Genomic DNA, 22298 nt, shown 5'->3' on the forward strand with positions numbered 1-22298 from the left:
CGAATGCTGACGCGCCTCAGGCCAAGTACAGAGTGTACATTCGGATGGAACGTCATTTCTGATGCTAGGGAACTTGGTTTCTCGCTGCTGCCCTTCAGGGGCCATCCTTCCAAGGGATTTCTGGCAGGTTGATGAGAAGTTGCTGGAATGCCATAGTGTAAGCCTAGGCCAAGTCCTTAAGGTCCCAAGTTCTTATATGTGTTGAAAATGTTCAATAAGTAATTTAGCTTTATTTAAAAAAATTATGAAGTATTCTCTGGGTCTTTCTGAATGTCTTAACTAAGGCACCAAATCTCTAGACGCCTGTCACTTAAAAATAAGTATCAGCAGAGTTGGAGTCCCTGATTGCAGCGTTCTGTTTCCCCTCAGAAATGAACCACTGAGTTTGATGTTCATAATTCTCGAGCCTTTTGCTTGATCATCTAAAATCATTAAAATGTTCAAATTTTAGCTGAGCATTGCTATTCTAAGCTGTTTGAATGCCTATTTTCCTCAACATAGGAAGAAAAGAGAGCTGTGGATATGAGCAAACCCCGAGGGAAGATGCATCTAGTAAAACTACTAGTGGTGCAGGATTATAAGCCATGTCTGTAGTACCAGGGTCACAGAAAGTTCTAAAAGTAATCATTTTTGTGTGTTTGGTTTGGTGGCAAAACCTGATCTAAATTAATGTCTTCTTATTCTTTTTTTAATGTTTATTTTTGAGAGAGGAGGGGGAACAGGAAGGGCAGAAAGAGGGAGATGGGAGCGCCAGAGAGAGGGAAACAGACTGTGCGCCGTGAGCACAGAGTCTAATATGGGGGCTTGAACTCACAAGTTGAGAGATCATCAGCTGAGCTGAGATCAAGTCGGCCGCTTAACTGACTGAGCCACCCAGGTGCCCCACCAATGTGAGTCTTTTGGAAGGTTCTTAAATTCTGCTTAGTGTGCATAGTCACAGATTTTTGCCATAGAAATAGTACTGTATTTGATTACAAGGTGCTGCCCCAGATTTTGAGGGGGTTAAGTAAAATATGGGATGTGTGTGTACCACTTACCTTTCTAAATTCTTCGAAGAGTCTGAGCTCCAAGGTTCACCCCTCTCCAGGGGACTTGGGTAGCAGGTACTGGACCACCAGTGTCTGTGCAACAGCCAGCAGGTACCGGCTGTCTCCCCGGGTCAGGCCCTGTGTGGGGCACTCGTGTGTGTGTGTGTCCGCACCACAGTACTGTTCCAGCCTTGCCTTGTTGCCGTTACTTGTGCACCTGTTACTGGTGGACAAACAGGTAGACACATGTGGTCTTTCAAAATTATATTTTCTTTTTTTTTTTATTGATTGATTTTTTAAAAAAATATATAATTTATTGTCATTGGCTAACATATAGTGTGTATAGTGTGCTCTTGGTTTTGGGGGAGAGTCCCGTGGTCATCCATACAACACCCAGTGCTCATCCCAACAAGTGCCCTCCTCCATGCCCATCACCCAGTTTTTCCTTGCCCCACCGGCTCCTCAAGATTATATTGTCTCATGAATAAAATTAGAAGGCTGTGGTATTCTTCCTGACAATTAGGAGGTGAAAACGTCCAAAAACCCTCCGTGAACCAGAGGGCACCATCTCTGGGGTGTTAAGGTAGGTGTCTTCTGTGAGACAGCAGCACACAGGTCTCACACAGTTGGCGTTCCTTGCAGAGCTGTTGTGTGTTCATGACTGCTCTGTGTGTGACAGTCCCCCCGTGGTTAAAAAGTGAGCGATCAGTGAACTTGAGTAAGGTTGGTGGTGTGACTCTGTTGGTGAAGCAACGAGAAGAAGCTGGAATGATCACTGCTTAAATAACATCGAGAACATCCCCTCTGTTTTCGAGTGACGGACTTAAGAAACGCCACCGTTTTCGCCAAGAATGTTTTCTCACGAGTTTAGAGTTTCTCTCATTCTGCCTTTGGATGAGAAAAATATCCATGAGGTTTTGTTGACGGCTCATATTTTACTACTTTTTTCACAGTCTCTTTTTTTCCCCTTAAGTGAAAAATAGCTAATTTTCTCTGACGATAAGAGCAATATATATTCATTATAAAAATGTAACGGAGGAAACATCATTCGTAATTCCAAGACCCAGGTGTCTCCTCTTAATTAAATAAGAGTGGGGGGTGGGGAATCCTTTGTATAGCATTTATATAGCATATGTGTGGAAACTTCCATATGTCATAGTGACTGATAACAAGAAGAAAATAAAAGTATTATTTGCTAAAGCATTCTTTTTTAACATTTCTCCCCTCCCCTGTCCCCTCCGTTTTTTCTTTCCTTTCTCAAACTGCTGCCAGCCGCCAGGGCGCCTTTGGAGCACTGCCCGGTTGCTCAAAGTCAGGGCTTCTCCCCGGTGTCGGCTGCGGGGGCTGCCAGGAGCAACAATCCCTGTGTCCCCAGGCGCCAGCCCAGCTGGCTCCCGGGACCGCTGCCGGGGCAGCCGCAGGACACTGGCACGCCGGCCCTTTCTGTCCCGCAGCTGCCCCGGGGACCCCAGGCTGTTGTCTCCAGGAGATCTGCTGGCCAGATGTGCCCACAGTTCGTTTTCTCCCTGGAGGGTCTCTGCAGTAGCTCTGCCAGCATTTCTCATAAGCCTGATGTAAATCCTGCGTGACCTTTTCTTGGCAGTGCCCGTCTTTAACTGGTTCCCGTGATGGTGGCCATGGCAGTGCTTAAAAAAGCAAGGGAGAGTTACTTCTGTTCTGCTGTGGCTGAACATATCCCATCTTCTTATCTCCCTGCCTTTGATCCGTGGACACCTGAGGTGGATTTCCCTATCCTGAGCCAACTTGGCTTTGTAGCTTCTTTCACGTCCTCTGGAGAGTGCAAATTGGACAGGGCCACTGTGTGTGTGCACAGGACAGGCCTGGTGGGGCTGGTACTGCTGGGGATGGTCAAGTTCTTTGGGGTGTGGGCCGCATAGCTCCACGTGGAGGCCCTGAGTCTGGGAGCATGGCGGGGAGAGGTGGGAGAGGTGAAAGGTAGCGGCATTCTTACTGTCTAATTCTTAACTCTCATGAGAGCAGCCACCTAGTCTGTATATTTATTTCTGGGTCTCTAGCACCCCAAGCAGGTCCTCATACAGTATTTGCTGAATGAATGATTTAATGCTGAAGGCCAGGAACAGTGCTGGGGATGCAGTGAGGAAGAAGATTGACCGAGCTCCTGTTCTCATGGAATCTTCTAGTGGGGAGCTGGTCAGTAATCCTGTGAGCAACCAGTAAACAAGAGAATTTCAGATAGTGACAAGTGAAGGAACGGACGGGGTAGTGTGGGAGACTCTGGGCACTACTTTGCTGAGGATGCCCAGAGAAGGCCCCTTTGAGGAGTGACATTTGTACTGAGTCTTAAATGGTGAGAAGTGTATTTATTGTAAATGTAGAGTCTCAGGGTTCCAGAAAGGGAAGGAAGTCCGGTATGTGGCTTGGGGGGGTTTGAGCCAGAAGGGGAAGGTAGGCGGTGGGGGTGCAGTGCAGGACAGGGGCCTGATTGTGCAGAGCTGCGGGGAAGGTTTGGGTTTATTCTCAATGCAGTCAGCAAAATTTGAAATGCCTGTGGTTCCCTTAGTCCATTGACCCTCTGAAATGTAGAGTTACCTACAGAACCTCCCAGATTATACAGTTTGTGATCTTCCATCTGGTTCAGGTGAAGTAATGAAGCAGCACATTTTAATCCCTGTTTTTCTCTTTTTATTGCTACGGGCAAGTGAGGATGTAGAAGGGGAAGGAGGACATGTATTCTCGGTAGGAAGTTGGCTGTTGAGTACAGGGAACAGCATGGAATGGGGAAACAGAATGGAAGCTCCTTATTGAATGTAGTAAGCCTTGTGCATGACGCTTTACTCATATTGTTTCATTTAATACTCATAAGAGCCTGTGGTAGACAGAATGATGCTGCTTCCCTCCCTGCTCCCCGACATATCTGTGTGCCAGTCCCTGGACCATGTGAACATGTTGCATTATGTGGCCGAAGAGGCTTCGCACATATGATTAAGTTAAGGATCTTGTGCTGGGGAGAGTATCTGGCATTATCCAGGTGGGCCCTGCCTAAATCACAGGATCCTTCTAAGAAGGAAGTAAGACAGTCAAAGTAAAAAGAGAGGAGGCAATGCAATGATGCAAGCCGAGGGAGGCAGGGCATTGTCTTGGGACATTTGTTTTAATGCACCAGCCAAGAAATGAGGAAGCCACCCTTCAACATGGCAGAGGCTAAGCACCCGATTCTGCCCTAGAAGCTGGGAGAAGGGACCAGCCCTGCCTTCCTTTCATTTTAGCCCAGGGATTCTGACTCTGGACTTGAGAGCTCCACCACTATAAGAGAATCCATCCATCTGTGTTGTGTTAAGGCACTAAGTTTGTAGGAATTTGTTATAGCAGCAAGAGTAAACTAGTCCCCAGCCTCACGACCGAGGTGTCACTAGTTCACAGAAAGGAAGAGAAGATTCAGGGAGGTTGCAGTGAGACTGGAGCTGGTTTTTTGTTTGTTTGTTTGTTTTTGTTTAAAAAATTTTTTAATGTTTATTTTTAGTTTTGAGAGAGAAACAGAGCATGAATGGGGGAGGGGCAGAAAAAGAGGGAGACACAGAATCTGGGCTCTGACCCCGAATGCAGGCCTTGAACTCACGAACCACAAGATTGTGACCTGAGGCGAAGTTGCACGCTTAACCAGTGGAGCCACCCAGGACCCCTGGAGCTAGGTTTTAATTTCAATTTTGCCTGACTGCAAATTTACAGCTTTTCTGCTGCTTTCAGAAGTGAGTGAGTGAGTGAGTGAATGAGTGTGTGTGTACACATGTAGGTACACGCAGGGAACTCCTTGGGGCCAGGAGGGAAGCACATGGGTGACTCAGGGGTGCTGGGGAGAAGGACTTGGGGTCCATGGGCAGGAAACAGCACTCATGGTAGTCCTCTTGCTGAGGTGAGTCCAGTGGGCCCAGTACAACTCGACCTGTCCTCCCAAGGCCTGCAGTCAGCACCTTTTCCAGCTGTGTGCCTGGAGGAGTTCACTTCAGGCAGGTGAGAGGAGAGGAAGAGTCCAGACGGTCCTGCTTGGGAAAGAGATGTTTCTGGTGTATTGAAATGGAACTCTGAAGGCATTTTCTCATGGAAACATTGCCACAGGGTTGTACACGCTTCGTATGGAGGGTACTCTAGTTCGTTTATTATAAATGGGATAAACTTGTGGGTTACCATAGCACATAAATATGATTCATAATAGTATTCCTGTAGGGAAATATATTCTGAATCTCCCAAAAGTGAATTGTAAGGGAACTTTTGGAATGCACAGTTTTATTTGGGGACAGCCAAGAATCTGGTATTTGCTTGGAATGCTTTTAGTTAGAAGTATTAATGTGTTCTGGATGTGACTTCCAAAAGATTTTCTGGGTCCTTTCATTGTATTAGAATGTGCTTAGGTTAGATGTTGTTATTACTTGAGCTAAGTGGATCGTGATAGGGAGGAGAGAATTTATTTCTTTAATGCAAAAATTTTGATTGTGTGGGGAGTGTTTATCCTAGTGCCTCCTTGGCCCCTTCAGCTTACTATTAGCTCACTTCCTTGTGGTGAGTTTGCATCACAGCTCTTGACTGTAAGCCCGATTATTAGGCGCTAACCTGTCCTTCCATTTACCGCTCAGTTTTCAGTTTGCCTCCATGACTCTTGCAAGTTATTTCCCTGGGTTTCTGTCGACTTAATACTCTTTAAGGTTCTTTCAGTTTCTCTACTTCTCTTTTGTGGTCAGTCATTGGGATGAGGAGGTTGAAGAAAGAAAAAAGGCATACCTTTAGGAATATTTTGCATTGTATGAGGTTTCTTGGCTTCATAATTCTAATAATAATAGAGAAGACGATAAGGGAACCTAGACGGTTTTCATACTATACCTGTTTCGAATAGGGTTTGACTTAGGAAACATGCTCTGTATCAGTGTGTATACATCAGTGAAGACTTTTACAGAAAATTGAATATCACTTAGGATTTGATTTTTTCAAGTTTGCAGATAGAAAGTCATATACATCAAAATTGCCCTTAAAAAGTCTTAAGTCTGCTCGTAAAGTTAAACACACACAATTTTATATATCAATTCTATTTGGAAATCCTTATTTGAGACTAGCTGAGTTAATCCTTAGGAAGAAACAAAAGGAAAGTCTATGTGTAGATGTTCAGACCATTGATACTCAAACCATTTTGCCTGTTAAAGTGATTAAAGAAGACAATTTCAGTGAATCAAACAGACTTTTTAACACTTGAGGAAGTGAATGGTCTTCGAAAAATGGGGCAAAAAGCATAAAGTTTTTATAGGATAAAGAATTACAAGAGAAAGATAGGAAATATCTGATTCGCTGGGGCCACACAGCTAACCCTGTTTGGGGTGAGAAGGAACTGGGAAGTAAATATAGTGCCCAGGGTTGGCCTGGCCTCTGGAGACTGGCCGAATAGATCTAGTGGGTTTCTGTCACACGGAGATTTAGGGGCACACAAAAGTTATCTAAGTTTCTGTTTGCTAGTGACATGGCAGGAGCATCTCCATCTTACAGTCTAGAAATGTATTTAAACATGCTATTAATAACTTTAAAATATCTAGAAGTAAATAGGGAAGAAATGGAGAATTGCATGTTCCTGTTGCTTATAGGGCTTATTCTTTTTTTTTTTTTTTAATGATGAATGTTTAGGGGCATCTGGGTGGCTCAGTCAGTTAAGTGTCTGACTTCAGCTCTGGTTGTGATCTCATGGTGTGTGGGTTCAAGCCCCACGTGAGCCTCTGTGCTGACAGCTCAGAGCCTAGAGCCTGGAGCCTGCTTCTGATTCTGTGTCTCCCCCTCTCTCTGCCCCTCTCCTGCTCATGCTCTGTTTCTCTCTCTCAAAATGAAATACACATTAAAAAAAGTTAATGATGAATGTTTATGGCTCTGATACATATTGATCACTTTGTTGTAAGAATTAAATGAGATAACTTATGTGAAAGCTTCCAACAGAGAAGCACTAAGTGTTTAACAAACATTTGCTGGATTTGAGTCTAAATGTCACAGGTAGTATTATGGCCTGCTGATGAGATTGTTCCTTGGTTTTGGCCTTTTGTGTGAAATATGCTTTTTCAATGACAAAATAGGAGATAGCAATTTTTCTTTCTTTTCTGGTTGTTCGCAGGATGAATTGAGTGATGTTATTGATATTAAGGATCCGGATTCCACTCCTGCCGCTGAACGAAGACAGAAACGCCTAGCTGCTGAGCTGGCCAAATTTGATCCTGATCATTATCTGTGAGTAGTGAGATTTTTTAAGCGTTTAAAAATTGACCTGACATTGATTTGAAATTTTTTGGAGTGCCTTTTTAAGTATACTAGGCCTGTGGTTTTGGGATTCTAGAAATTAGTGATGACCCAGAACCTTAACTGACTTGTGAATTAATCTACAAAGTGCTAAGGGTCTGTGATCAGAAAGATGTGCATCTCAGTAGATCATTCTAGCGCTGGGGAACTTTTACCGTACTTCTTTAAGTTTTTCCTCGCCAGGCTTAAAAGTAGAACACTGCATTCGTGAGAATATTCATAGTTCTTTTCAGTAGACTTTCTTTTGTAATTAATGGTCTGTGTAAATGAAAAGATGTTTCAATTTTTTTAAGAATTTGAATCTTCATTTACTGCATTTCTTGGCTGATCCAGGGTTTTACCAACAGTTTATCTCCGAGCACCTGCAATTGAAGATCTGAGTCTAATTAACAAATAATTATTCATTGCAGTAGGGTATGAATAAAATCTAATTTTAAGTTTTGCTGTATTTCTCATCTGCCTTAATTGTGTCTTTTGCCATAGCATGTCTCTTTCAGGCTTGTATTTGCCTAACAGACTTACCTGGTTAATGTATAGGTAAATATTCACCTGACACATTGTGATGTCTCTCACTGGCCACATAAGCAGTACTTCTTCCACATCAGGGTTTGTCGCCTGGCCTCTGTGGGTGCTTAGGATGTGAGTCGTATGTTGATGTAGGCCTCAATTATTATTCTTCCCAAGCTCTGGGCCAACAATTTCTCAACTGTTATATATGCAGCTGTAATTATTGTATTCCCTTATATTTGTCTAGTGCTTTCAGCTTATCAGGTGCTCTCAAGTGATTATTTAAATCTGTTTTCACAACAGTTGGGGAAAGAAGGTTAAAGGACTTGCCCAAGGTCATACCACTACTAAGTGGCTCTGTCAGGACTTGAAAAGAGTCTTTCCATTTGTCATTTTGTATTTCCTTTTCATGTGCATTATTTCAGTTTAACTGCTGTTGCTCTTGTGATTAACATTCTATCTCCTGTGACACAGTGGGAGACTAATTGGAATGGCAGAAATCTATCTTGTGATGTTCAAAGGCATTGAATGATGTGTAGTGATAAATGGTCGGAACTGTTCAACATCCTAGGGGGACCTGGGTAAGAGCAGGGTATGTTATATTTTGGAGGACATCTGAGAGATTCAGCTCCATTTACATTGCCATTTCTAATTACCTTTATCTCTCCAATTGTGGCTATAAAGGTCCACTGAAGAGTAATTTGAAGAATCCTATTTAAAATCATGCTGAATATTTAAAGTGGGAAATTTCATTGTCAGCAAATTTCTCAGGCCAGCATGAAAACAGAATGAGCTTTACAAGACTAAAATTTCAAGTGGGAGGGAGCTTAATTAGAAGAACTGCCTATCTCTTCTCTTCTAAAACTGGAAGAATAACTACATGGCCTAAGAGAATTAGGAAATTGGAATTTATAGTAAGCAGAGCGATATTATATGCAGCCCTTATTTTTCTGTCTTCTGTGTTTCTTTATCCAGAAGCTCATTTTCTTTAATAGTATGCATGAACTGTTCTTTCCATTTGTTAAGGAAGAGTTCTAACAAGAGTGGTTTAAATTTAGTCATGGGCAGGTCGGAGAGTGGGAGCCATGAAGTAAAGGTTCTTTGTGACTTTTCCAGTAACAGTAAGACTTGGGCTAGTTGTAATTTTTGTTTTACTTCTTACCCATTTTTCATATTGACTGACTGACTCACCCAGATGTGTTAATATTAAGTAAAGTCCAAGAAAATATTTTTATATTTTCAATTAAAAATTTTTTTAGTACGGTGCTTTTTAAGTTGTTCTTAATGGCTAATACAGTGGAGGAAAAGATTTGCTTTAATTTTCACCTACCGTGCAGACAATACATTGCATGTATTATGTTACACATTTATGTACGTAAATGTAATGTACATGCATAATATACATAGTGTGTATCAGTGTGTAGTATATGAGACCTTCAAGTTGTTTGACTTCTTACTGGTGGTGATATCTCCTCATGGTGTCTGGTATTTTGGGAGCTTAAGGAAAACTTAATTTTAATTCCATCCTAAGGCAGAACACAATGAGGTAAATTCATTATATAAGAAAAGCCATATCTTTCAAAGACACATACAACAACTTAGGATAATCATTATTCTTTAGATCTTCTGCTGTAAAATCTAGAAGCCATTCTGTGCTGGTATTTCCTGCTCTGTTTTGCAGCCCAGCAGAATACTGGACACAGATGGTCCCTAAACATGTATTGTTTATGAGTATCTATTTTTTGCTATTTGTAACACCATTTGGATATTATTTTTACTGTACAGTTTGTGGAAGACATCTTAAAACATTCTTTAATAGGTCTTTCTGTTTTGCCTGTCACCCAAGTTTTGATATTTCTCTTGCTGAGGATGGTTTTTCTTTCCTTCCCCAGGCAAATTGTTTTTTTAATTGTCACATATCTTTTGCCTGAACCATTTCATGAAATCTGCCTGTGTCCTTCTTTGGGAGAAAACAGAAAAATTCAGTTAGCATTCTAAATATCTGTGAGATAAGAAAAGATACAAAAGTGATCAGTAGCATTTGGGGTGCCACTTTAAATTGCAACTTTTCAGTGTGAAAGTGCTGTAAATTTGTTCAGGAGTTTGGCATGCTCACGCGGCTTTTGGGTTGATTGAGGAATGTCAAGGCCGGAAGTAGTCATGATGAGGCTGGGGAGAGGACCACGTGCTTCCAGCATGGCTGGCTTTTTACTCAGAATGGCAAGCTGAGGAGAAAGTGTTCGGGTGAAATTTCATCCATTTATTCTCTCACATACACACTAATTTGTTCAACAAATACAGGTTTGAATGAACTGCCTGCCAGGCAGTGTCACACACACCAAGGATTTGCGTGAATACCAAGGCCACTGCGCTCATGGGGCTTATTTTCTAGTGGGGAAGGAGACGATACTTGGATTGTGATAAGTGCTCTGCAGAAAAGTCATGTTGTTAAGGGTTTGGAGAGCGACTGGGTTTTCGCTGATTCCTCTATTACATGTCCAGAATTAAACTCAACATTTTTATCTGGAAAGCCTTCCTCAATTTCTGTTTGGCGGAGTGTACCATTTTTCACCCCAGTCACTCAGGGTAGAAACCTGAGATTCATCTTCGACTCCTTTCTTACCCCATGCTTCTAATCCATCCAGAAGTGGTACCATTTATCTCTTTACTGTTTCCTTCACTCAGTCTCTTTCTGGTCCCCCTTGTGTCTGGCTTAGTGCAGCCAAGTCATGGCTTCACGTTTGGTGTCTCCACCTCCGGCCTGGACTGCTGCAAGCCCATCAGCCATAAAACCACCAGGACCGCGTGTTAAGGACTGAACACGGACATCTGCTTTAAATCTTAACTGGGTTCTCCATCACCTCTCAGAATGGTGTCACACACTTCTACCTCCTTAGCATGGTGTCGAAAGTTCACTGTGATCTGGACTGTGCTTATCTCTGGGGCTTCTCTTTTGCCTCTCCCTGTCCACGTTTCACACTGCAGCGATAATGAATTTTAGTTATGTCTCCACCTGTACCATGCTGCTTCTTGCACACCTTTTATTCTTGATACTCCTGTGACACCTCTTTTCTCCCTTGCCCCACCTAGCTTGGATGACTTTTACTTATCTTTATAGGCTGAGCTCCCCTGTTGCCCTGGGTTCCCTCCCTCCCAGACTGGCAGAGGAAGGCCTCCTGGGGGCTTCCAGGTTACAGATCAGCTCAATTCTACAACATTGACTTTGTACCCCCATCGCCCCGTGGAGCCCTGATCTTTGTCTCTCTGCTGCCGCATTTGTATGGGGCACTTAGTAAATGCTTGGTCAATGAGCGACATTGAAACACTTGAAAAAATAAAGTCATTTTGGAAAGTGGAACATTAGTCAACTTCACATCTTATTCACGAAACTCTTAAGCCATGGACAGTGTAAAGGATAAATCATCACATTTTCAACTATTGGGACTCTATTCGTGAGATTTTACTCAAAAGAGTCATTTAAACATTTGGAAATTTTTGGAGGGAGGGCATGGAGGTATTAGATTTTACAAAGCCCTGTTTTGGTTTTTTTCGCATCACTTCTCCTAGGGGGACCCAGCATCTTTTCGGATGGGCTCTTCAACTCTTGCTTCAAATGCCGTCAACTTTCCAGTGTCTGGCGTTCAAAATTTTTTCTCATTCTCCAAGTTCTTGCTGGGTGATTCTGTGCTTTCCCTTGGCCTCAGTCACGTCTAAATGCATATGACTCCATGTCTCTCTGCTGAGCATCAGGTTTGTGTGGCTAACTGCCTATGGCACTGTCTCTGCATGTCCTACAAGGACATCTCAGACCCGGACTGTTCCAAGCAGAAGTCATTATGTCTCTAGCCATGTCTATTCAGTGTCCCTGTGTTCCTGTCTCATGAGAGGGCACTGTTGTCCACCTCACTGTCTCAGCTGGAATGCGGGGCATAGACCTTGACTCCTGACTCTTTTTACATCTGCATCCTATGGATTCTAGCCTCTAACTCTAGCTTGGATACAAATACTTTGCTCCATGTCCATATCTACTGCCCCCTTCCCGGCCTCCATGATTCTGTGCCCTGGGGCTTGCTCCATTAGACCATTTTCCAGACTGCAGTGAGAGCATTGGGCCAAAGCACACTGATGTCAGACCCATATGTAAAAACTTTTAAGTGTCCAGTCGTTTTTAGTGTAGAGTTTTTTTGACATGGCTTACAGTGTTGTTGTCACTACAATGTATTATTTTCAGCTCTCCTCAGCTCCCCCTACCTCACCCCTTAAATGTGCCTTCTGGTACCTGGCCTTTGCTAACTATTCTTTTAGCCCAAAATACTCTCTCTTACCCCTCTTAGTCTGGTTACCGTTAATTGTCATTCAGCTTGTGGCGTAGATAATCTTCCGTCCAGGGACCTTCCCTGTCATCCCAGTGTGACTTTGCCATAGATGCTAGTACTGTTAGGTCATAGTAGTTACATAGCACTTGTATTGTGACTGCTGGGCCCTTCCATGACTCTCTTCCTGTCAAGAGACTTCCTGTCTCTTGTCAGCCATGTAACCCCAGTGCCCAAAATGGAATTGGCACAGGGCAGAGTCAGTACTTCCTGTTGACGTTTTTAAAGCATTTTATCCATTTACTCATAGTACTTATCTTTTTGAAATATCTCTCATGCACCTGACAAAAATTGATGTTGAGAATTACTGTTTCAAGATCATTGCTATTGAGTTTTGTCCAATGTGTACTTTTATTTTCTCAGGCATAGAAATGGAATGTTTATATTGGTTAATGGCTTGGATTCTGGAGTAGGACTTAATTGGGTCCAGATCCTGGCCATACTTCTTACTGGTTCTTTGACCTTGCCCACGATATACAAATTTTCTGACCCTCTGTTTCCACCTCTATGAAATGGGAGTAGCAGTAGTACTCCTTGCCCATGGGGATGGTGTCAAGATTTAAGAAAGTAATGGGTGAAAGCCATTTAGTACAGTGCTTGGCATGTATGAAGATACGGTAAGTTATCTGTGATACATCTATCTTTAGAAAGATTTCAGTATTTCAGTTGAAAGAAAAAATACTTCTGGTCATACAACTTTCAGCTATAAAGTCAATCTATGAAAACAGACAATTCCTTGATTTTCGAATTAACTGAAATATAAATGAACTTTTCCCTATGAATTCTACTTTTGGTTGTTCTGGTCCCACAAATACCAGTTTTTAGTTTTGAATGCAAGGTCATGGAACTTCTGAATAAATGTCCTCCAGGAGTATATTTTGAAGGTAGCGGTTTTTTCGCAAGTTAAAACCCGGAAAGTGAAGTACAGGCAAATTAATTTTCTCTCCTTTACAAAGGTTGCTTTGTTCTTTTTCAGTAGTTTTAAGCAAAGGGACTATTAGGACTAGCAGAGCTAAGTAAGAGAAATTGCATCTTAGTAGAAAGTATGAGGGTGCATGCTAATAAATGATTTGTGTGTGTGTGTGTGTGTGTGTGTGTGTGTTAATGTGTAGCCTTTCTGTGGGTGTGCAGTATACCATATATTCTATTGATTATGTTTTTATTTTTTCTTTGCTTGGTGGAATTAAAAGATTCTTTCCTTCATTGTAACCTTACCAGAACAGGTGGTACTTGAAAACCTAGCCCAGGTTTAGTACCTCATTCCCTTGTGTGTTCAGATTTGCCTCATCCCACGCCAGTGCAGGACGGAAGGGGAGGAGGGGCGTGGGCCTTCGGGGGAGGACTGGTCTTTCTCCGAGTTGTTGCCGAGAAGAGCAGAAATGTCACGTACCCCTTTAGTCCGATTCCAGCTTTCGTTTTTGGTGATTAGTAACCACATAGAAAGTGAGTACAGTGCTCATTTCCTTGATCTGTGCTTTGAATTAACAATCTCTGTTTCTAGTAGCAATGTGAGAAGTTAAGATAAAATTTAAAAAAAAGAAAAAGAAAACCAGCCCAATTCTGTGTAACAAGCTAGTTCACTGTTTTCTTTCCAGAGCTGACTTTTTTGAAGATGAGGCTGTTGAGCAGGTGTTGAAGTATAAGCCTTGGTGGATTGACATACATTCAAAAATGATGGCCTCTTTGGGAAAGAGTCAGGGGCAAGAAAATCCTGCTGCTTTAGGTAAGAAACTCAAAGTCAGGCTCATTAGTTTCCCGTCGTCCCTGTTACTAAGCACACCATTGTAATTCCCTCATGGAGGGAAGATGTTCTTTTGGTTTGCTAGTTTTAGAAATGGAGTCTTCACCCCAGACTGGAAAATTCCACTTGATGATTAGATTGGTCTTGGAACAGTCTTTTGAAGTATAGTTGAATCATTGGGGTCCTTTTTAAAATTTTTATTTTTTAAGTAAATTTAGGGACATGAGCACACAGGACAGTTGTAATAGTTGAATAATCCGCTTGACAGATCTAAACATTCCTCTGTGGTAAGGGGATTTGAGTATTAGCAGTGGTGGGAAAGGACCTGGTTTTCATTCTCTTCGTCTCTTGAATGAATTTGATATGTCCTCCCCAATTTTTCCATGTTATTAAGTCTATATGTTAGAATTTTAAGTTTCAGAAGGATCAGTAATAGAAGGCCCATGTTTTCTGTCATACTGATTTGGCTTTTATTTCTGTATTAAAAAGCAGTAATCACTTGTTAACAATTTGGGGGTATTTTCAGTGCCTATATATACCCACATCTGAATAGTAGCTTTCAGAAAATTTTAAATGGACTCACATTCACTCTATTCTTTCCTGGCTTTGTCCAGTCTGTAGCACATTTTGTACCCCTTCCATGTTGGGCACCTAGGGTTCTGCCCGAGCTTTAGTGGCTGCCTGGTGTGCTGCTGTATATTTGTATCATGATCAATGGACATTGGGGCTGTTTATTACTGACAGGACATTTGGGTTGTTTACAGTTGTTCACAGTAGCCTTCTTAGGCCACTCAGTCTGAAGTAGCTGCAAGTCTGTTGCATAACAGTGCTTTGTTCTCTGCGTAATAATGCAGCAGTCTGTCTGCTGTATTTCCATTGTCTAGCTTAGTGCCCGTTACATAAGTTCTCAGGAAATATTTATACAATAGATAAATATTGTAGTAAATATTTTTGTAGTTCAGTTTTGTTAGAGTTTAGGGGATTTCTACCAGATTAAAAAATCGCTACTTTAATCTTTTGTAATTGACTACTGCCGTAGAGAAACTCATTTATAAATAATGGTTCTTGTTAACATTCTTTTAAACAAATCTTTGGTTTTATATTTGACTTGAGTTTAAGAATCTTTCAGAGATGTCCCACATTTGACACATTTTCAGGCAGAGGATTGCTAACAGTGTAGGTAGATAAATGTATATGCCGTGTAGATCTGCTTAGAAAGTTTGTTCACTCTGAAGTCATCAAGGCTATGGATACTGGTCTCAATCAGCTTCCCCAATTTCAGTGCAGTCTTTTGATGAGGTGGTGCAGGTGGAAATTGGTGGTTGTGTAGTTAAGTTTTCTGTCCACAAGGGTGAGCTAGTTGCCCTTAAAATCAAGAAAAGCTTTTTTACCTTTCTTTGATTTAAATTCTAACTTGCTCCGCTTTGATCGGTTGTAGCTTGTTCTAGGTCCTGTTTTCTGTGAGAGCCAGCCTTTGAGTTAGTTCTGTGTGTGTAATTGTAATGGAAGGTTAAGCTAGTTCTTCCCTTTGACCACTGCCCCTGCGTCCCTTCGTCCTCATCCCACCCATGACACGTGTCCCGACCGGTGCTTAGAGTACAGTTGTAGTCTGCTGAGCTAGTATGGTGATTCCTTCTCCAAATCACCATTAAAAATAGCAAGGACTTGTGATCTGTGGTAGAAGAACTCAAGCTCTGAGTTGTTGTACAGAAAGCACTTTTTCTAAATGTGCCGAGTATTGGGGTAAGAATGAGGTATAAGCTAAAGGTGGGGCTCGGGCTAACCCTTCGCTCCATCACAGGCTAGTTGTGTGACCTTGCAGCTCTGCAGGATTGCTGCGGAAGTCCTAGACCTACCTCACAGAGTTGTCTTGATGATTGAATGAGATGACGTACTTAAAATCCCTAGCATGTTGTAAATGTTAGCGATTATTATTGTAGAGTAAAATCAATGGTGGGAGTGCCAGGAATTGAATGGCTTCTCTGCGAAATTAAAATTTCTTTATATTTACAAAGCTTTAAGGGGAAGTTTTTTTTTAAACGAGTTATTTTTTTAAAAAATGTTTATTTTTTTATTTTTTTGAGAGAGCACATGCTCGTGAGTGGGGGAGGGGCAGCGAGGGAGAGAGAATCCCAAGCAGGCCCAGTGCTGTCAGCACACAGCCTAATGTGGGGCTCTGTCCCATAAACCATGAGATCATGACCTGAGTTGATACCAAGAGTCAAACGTTTAACTGACTGAGCCACCCAGGTGCCCCTGTCTTTTCTTTTTTTCTTGTTCAAGTATTGGAGACCCCCAGAATTAGGAAAATATGTTGAAGTATGTTGAATCAGATCACAATATGGGTGAAAAATAAACCAAGAAATAAACCTTCAAGTCCTCAGCCTACTCAAGGAGCCTGCTAGTGCTGTATTTTCCCTTCTGCTTCCTGTTTGTTCTTTGCCTTTCTGGCCTCCTTCCTTTCTGTGTCCCCGTAGTGGGGTGATGCCAGGCAGATGTAACAGTGCAGGTGAGGGCTCTACCTTTGATTCAGCCTCCTTATAAGATAGTAAGCGAGATTGTGTACAATTCTAGATATGCCTTAGATGGTGAACTTTGCTCCCTGTCTTTGCCTTAGCTATGACTCCTTTGATTTTATGATTCCTAGAATTTTCATTGTAGCCCTGAGTTACAACATGGAGACTTTTATTAACGTCTTTAGTAATGATGCCAGCCTTCCTCCCCAGAGGCTTGTAAATGGAAGCGTTAAATGCCATGCTCCCGCTGAGCTCTGGTTTCGTGAGGATGGACTTACCACATTTCCCATGTTGTCTTTCTGTGGTTAATCTCAGCCCGAGAATCTTGGCACACGGTTGCTTGGTGTGACACCACATAACATTTTTAGTTAGTGAACTTCCTAGCAGGGACATCCTGTTTGGCACCAGTGAGTTCTTCAGTGTTTGTGGAGCTAACTGTCAGTGTCAGCTTTGAAAGTTGTAGCTCTGCGGGGCTACCCATTTAGGCTAAAGGTTTGAATGCAGCACATTTTCTTCTGGTTCCCTTGATCTGTTTCCAGAAAGTATACAATATAATAGACAGATTTGCATTCCTCTGAGAGGAGCCGGATCAGGGATTATTTAATTGTTGACCCACAGACGACAGATATTTCGGAGGGGGATTTAGAGAGAAGGAACGATTTCAAAGTAACAAAACTATAGAGAATATTCAAAGTGAAGTAAGAAGGTCACTTTCCATTTTGATGGAAGCCCCTTTGCCGTCCTCAAATGTACTGACTGGGTTTTTTTTCACATTGGGAGTGGTCCTGGGCCATTTGCATCGTGCCAGTGCACCGGTTTCTTCCCCAAATGAATCGAGCTTTCAGCTGCCTTTGTTTGACTGTAGATTATTTATAGAAGTATAATTAACCAAAATGTTGTGAACTGTATAGCAAGGCTGCTTTGTAGTGTAGCTAAGTCATACAAATGCTTGACAAATGTTACTCATGGTGGCAATCATCCAAGTATTGTTGGCACTGCATCTGTGATTATTTCCATTGCTGCTGCTTAGTTAGACCTGATTGTGTGCAGACCTCCCCAAGTTCCCCTCGGGGTGATGTGATTTACAGCTCCACTCAGAAAGGCCTTGGGGAGCTCAGACTTTTGGTTTCTCTAGTGATTTCCTACTTTGTTAATATTGTTATTTATCATCTCTGGTTTCTTTGCTTGAATTTCAGAATTTAAATGCATTTGTGTATTATTAATGAACTACTTAGGCCAAAATGCGAGTTGAAAACACTCAGAAAAAGGTGGTGTGTTTCAAGGAAAGGCTAGGGGCACCTAGCATCCAGGAATTCATGAGTACATTCAAGTAGGCTTTTCTTCTATATACAGTCGTGGAAAGTGACTTAGGTTATGCAGAAGCCCTTCCTTGTGGGTAATGGAACGTCAGAACCTATAGTTCTAGGTCAGTCTTTACAGATAATTAAGTATATGTACGGGTGTGGTTACTTAAGAATGAAAGTATAAACATTCAGATGAGTTAATGTGTTATTAAATGGTTCTGGGCATGCTTACCTTATAATTTAGAATTATCTGGAAACAGAAGTCCTTATTAGTCAACTAGGATAAAATGGCTTTTCTCAAGTGAGATAATATCATCATGAACACCTGGCACTTTGCTATTAGCTAAAGTAATGAACGTCTCAAAAACTATACCTAGGGGAATACTGCCTCAAACCTTCTTAGGAATTACTAGGGGGCTTAAAATAGTTTGTTAGGTATACTTTCTTCATGCAGTGAATGTGTGCTTAAATTTTCCTTAAATCAGATTACTTTAATTGAACTGAGAGCTTCTATTTAAATCAAGGCATCGTCATATGAGCCCTTTAATGGGACGCTGGGCACCCAGTTTGTCTTACTGATTCTGTTTTCCGAATGCCAGTCTTTAAAGAATGCTTCACCTGACACCTACATGCATTAAATTTAAAAGTATACACATTTCTTTATGCTGCTGCCAGCAAATGAAGCAAACGCATTCCCATCGTTATCATTTATGTAAGCAGCACGTGCGCAAATCGCTTCCCTGGTTCTTCTCATACTTTTTAAACATAGGATTTCTAACATCGTTAAAAAATGATTGCATAAATATATTTCAAGACCTTTTTTTTTTTTGCACTAAGTAAATTTTAATGAGTAAAGGAGTATTGCTTCTAGTAATTTCCCGGAACTGTATTTAAGATTTTCTTCCCCCTGAGGATAGACTGTAAAACTGCTGGAAGGAAGCCTTTAAACAAAAAGAAGCTGTGTTAAAGTTAAGGCTCCTAAGAGAGGACAGACGTGGGGTTTGGGAAACTATGTGTCAGGGACCCAGCATGTGTGAGGAAATCTCTCTCTTCTGGCTTTTGTCCCGCTGTGATGAGTAGAAGGGGAGTTTTTGTTGAGCAGAGATAGAAGGGATGGGGAAACTGGCTAGTCAGAGAGTGGGTTGGGAATACTGAAAAGCAACTTAATAATTTTTGTCTCCTAAAAGGCATCACGGCCAGCCAGCTGTCTTTTATTAGTCCTTTTTCCCTGAGGGGCTTCCTGAGCTGGATCTGGGCACGTGAGCACGCAGCTAGTGACGCCCCAGTGGCCCCCTTTGCTTTCCTTCTTCGCCACTCAGTGTGGCCCTGTGACTGAGTCCTGGATGATGGAAAATGACGGAAGTGCTGTGTGCCCTGGACCAGGACTTTAGAAAGAAGGTGTTTGCCCTCCTATTCTGCTTCCCCATTGGTTAGGAAATGGTAAAAATCTGGACCGGCTTTCTTAGATGCATTGTTGGAAGTCATGTGCTGGAGATGCTGATGCCTCACCAGTCCTGGCTCATTCATTCAGAACAGTGGTGTGGGAGAGAAACTTCTGTCTCAGGGAAGCCACTGTATTTTGGGGTCTTTCAGTTAGCAGTTTAGCTTGTCGTTACCTGAATGTAACAGGCAATTCTAAAATCTGAAGGAAGAACCACTTTTAAAGTGGTTTTTTTTTCCTTCTTTTCTTAGAATTACCTTGGTATGAACCACTGGAACTGGAAGCAAAATGCTCCTCTTGATCGAACTTAAAAACTTTTCAGGTGAATTTGAAAATAGTTGATTGGGCATGGAAGGAGATTTAAAGATTACTTTGCAAGTAAAAGATTGATAACTTTTTTTTTTAGAGGTAACTTAAAATATCTAGATGTTTAAGTTTCTTTAGACATTACCCTAAGACAGGTAGCAGGCCGTGTTTTACTTACACTAGCTAGGAACTGAGGACACGCATGTTGTTCATGGTTACTCTTTCTGTAAATCTTGTTTTAAGATAAGATGCATTTTACTTCATCTGTGTGGTAATAACGATAATCTCATGTTTTCATGTGAGAAAATAGGTACTTGATAGCTTGCCTACATTGTAAAGCTCAGAGGAAAATTAGAAAGAACTTCAGCCTTATCTTATTCTTGCTTACCTTACCAATGTCGACATAAAGTTTTTTTTTTTTTAAACTATTAGTATTTATTAAGTACCTCACTGTTTTGGTCAGCGCAGCCAAACATTGGGAAAGGTGGTTTGTGGAAAAAAAAAATAGCTTTTCTCTCCTATCAATAAATTACTGGAACTGGGGAGGAAATATTGTATTTACAAGTCATAAAAGCTGAAAATGCTTGGAAATAATTTTTAGTAAGAAAAACAACAGATCTATTTGACAAAGTTAATAGTTCAGTACAGTGGAAAAAGACAGATTACTGACCAAATTGTGCTGACACAAATAACTGTTTACCTGGAATTAACCAGAATCTTAAAACACAAAAAAATTACTTCCAGCTGGATTAAAGACTGAGATTTTAGAAAGGAAACCATAAATCTTAAAGAAAAGATGAGAGATTTCATGTACCATGCAGGAGTTGGGGGAAACCTTATCAAAGACTCTCAATCCAAAGTCTTTGTTTGTTTGTTGTTTTTTAAAGATGGATGTATTTGGCTACACACACAAAAAAAGATAAATCAGTGGCAAAGGACCCCATAGACAAAGTCAGTAGAGATGCAGTCGACTTGGAGATATGACTAGGGTTTAGAAGAGCAAGTTTTTAAAAATTTGACAAGATGAGCTATTCAATAGGAAAAAAATGGGCAAAACACATTTAATGTCTCATTCACAGGTTGCCAGCAAACCTATAAAATAATGCTTAACGTTTAGCAGTTAGAAAAATACTACCTGCACTAATAGTGGTATATCACTGTATTAGGTGTTTTTTTTTTTCCCCCTGCTTAACAAATTACCACAAATTAGAAACAGTTCATTTTCCATAGATCAGGACTCAAGCTTGCTAGCTGGGTCCTCTGCTCAGAGTCTTACTAAGGGTGTAGATAAATGTGGCCATGTTCTCTCTCTCTTTTTTTTTAATGTGTGTTGGTTGGTACGTTCTTTCCTGGACCTCAGAGTTCTTTTCCAGGCTCATATGATATTTGGCAGAATTCTGTCCTTGCAGCTGTCAAACTAAGGTCCCAGTGCCCTTGCTGGCTGTCAGCTGGGGGCTACTCTCACATTTCACAGCCCCCCACACTTTGCTGGCAAACAGCCTCTAACAACATGGCAACAACATGGCGTCTAATATCTTCAAAACCATCGGTGAGTCTGGCTCCAGTTTGCTCTTTACAAGGACATAATTATGACATTGGCTGTCCCATCACCATTGCCATATTCTTTTGGATATAAGCAAGTCACAGGTTCTGCCCACATTCAAATGATGTGACTCCGTGGGGCTCCTCTTAGAATTCTTCATAACACCATTGCTTGCTATCTGTTAAAGTGGAAATGAGTAGGAAAAGCTATTAAATTTATCACTGGGTGGGAGCAATGTGTGTGGAAGGAGAATCCAAGGCCATTAAAAAGGGAGAGTTGTAGCCTTTCAATAAAGTATTCTTTTACAACAGATGCACTTTTTAACCCAGCGAATTTACTCTGGGGAGTCTCTTTTATAGAAATAAAACCTCCCATCATCTGAGGACGTGTGTTGAGGACATGTGGTCTTACGAGCAGTGGCAGGAAACTAGAAGCACAGTGGATGCCCATCAGTAGGGGGAGTGGTTGGACAGAGCATACCATACCACGGAATATTCTTTGCCTTTACGAAAATTAGCTAAGTACCAGTTGACTTGGAGAGGAGAGATTTGCCAGAGTTACTGAGTGAGGCAGGCTAGATGGAGAAAAAGGATCTAATTCTATGACAGGGGCAGGGGGATGGTATAAATTCCTTTGTATATGTTTATGTGTGTGTGTAACGTTACATGATTACATGATTTCATAAAAATATGAAATGTTATACACTAGATTTTTAATGTGGGGGAGGTTCTTGAGAAAGATGGATGCGGTGAGAGCCAAAGAAGAAAAGACACCTTATCGAAAAAAAACATCCTGTGATGTGGTCACATTTGTGTGTTATGCTGGTAACACTTGGTTTCTGTGTTTAAAGGATATTAATAGATACTTTGCTCTTAATGTTAACTATTATATGAGAATATTCCTATTTCTTTGTATAGAACTTTCCAAATGGATAATGAATATTTACAGAGGGCTTTATTTAGCCATAATGTTTTCTGTTCTCAAACTGTGTTATCTTAATTTTAAAGTCATTAGCTCTGGCATTTAGATGCCTTGAATACAGGACAGTGTAGCAAAAAGAGGGGGGCATCCTGGAAGTAAGGAATAGATACTGTTTAGATATTTCTCCTTTATTTAGCTCTACTAGGGTTTGAGCAGATGCACAGCCCTTAATAAAACTGTGAAGTCTCGTTTAAAAGTTCCTTCTATATTCAGAGTTAAATTACTCTTATTTCAGCTTCTATAATCGAAGTTCTAATT

At 41.3% G+C, this 22298-nt stretch overlaps 1 protein-coding gene and 1 long non-coding RNA gene across 3 annotated transcripts in view; one reads left to right on the plus strand and one right to left on the minus strand.

Moving 5' to 3' along the window:
- Nucleotides 1–22298, plus strand: part of SHQ1 (SHQ1, H/ACA ribonucleoprotein assembly factor) — a 97273-nt gene that overhangs the window by 10832 nt on the left and 64143 nt on the right. Inside the window, exons 5-6 of the mRNA XM_029916013.1 lie at nt 7147–7259; nt 13804–13931. Coding sequence (XP_029771873.1) covers nt 7147–7259; nt 13804–13931 — 241 coding nt within the window. The remainder of the gene's footprint in view (nt 1–7146; nt 7260–13803; nt 13932–22298) is intronic.
- Nucleotides 3085–12253, minus strand: LOC115273111. Of its 2 annotated transcripts, XR_003900685.1 has the most exons (4): nt 12161–12253; nt 9952–10060; nt 7489–7690; nt 3085–3210 (listed from the first exon to the last, which is right to left on the minus strand). It is a non-coding gene; the product is annotated as an uncharacterized LOC115273111 (long non-coding RNA). The 2 variants fall into 2 exon arrangements; XR_003900683.1 differs by lacking the exons at nt 3085–3210; nt 7489–7690 and having other exon boundaries at nt 9867–10060.

Source organism: Suricata suricatta, chromosome 12, assembly GCF_006229205.1.
Source record: "Suricata suricatta isolate VVHF042 chromosome 12, meerkat_22Aug2017_6uvM2_HiC, whole genome shotgun sequence".
Taxonomy (NCBI): Eukaryota; Metazoa; Chordata; class Mammalia; order Carnivora; family Herpestidae; genus Suricata; species Suricata suricatta.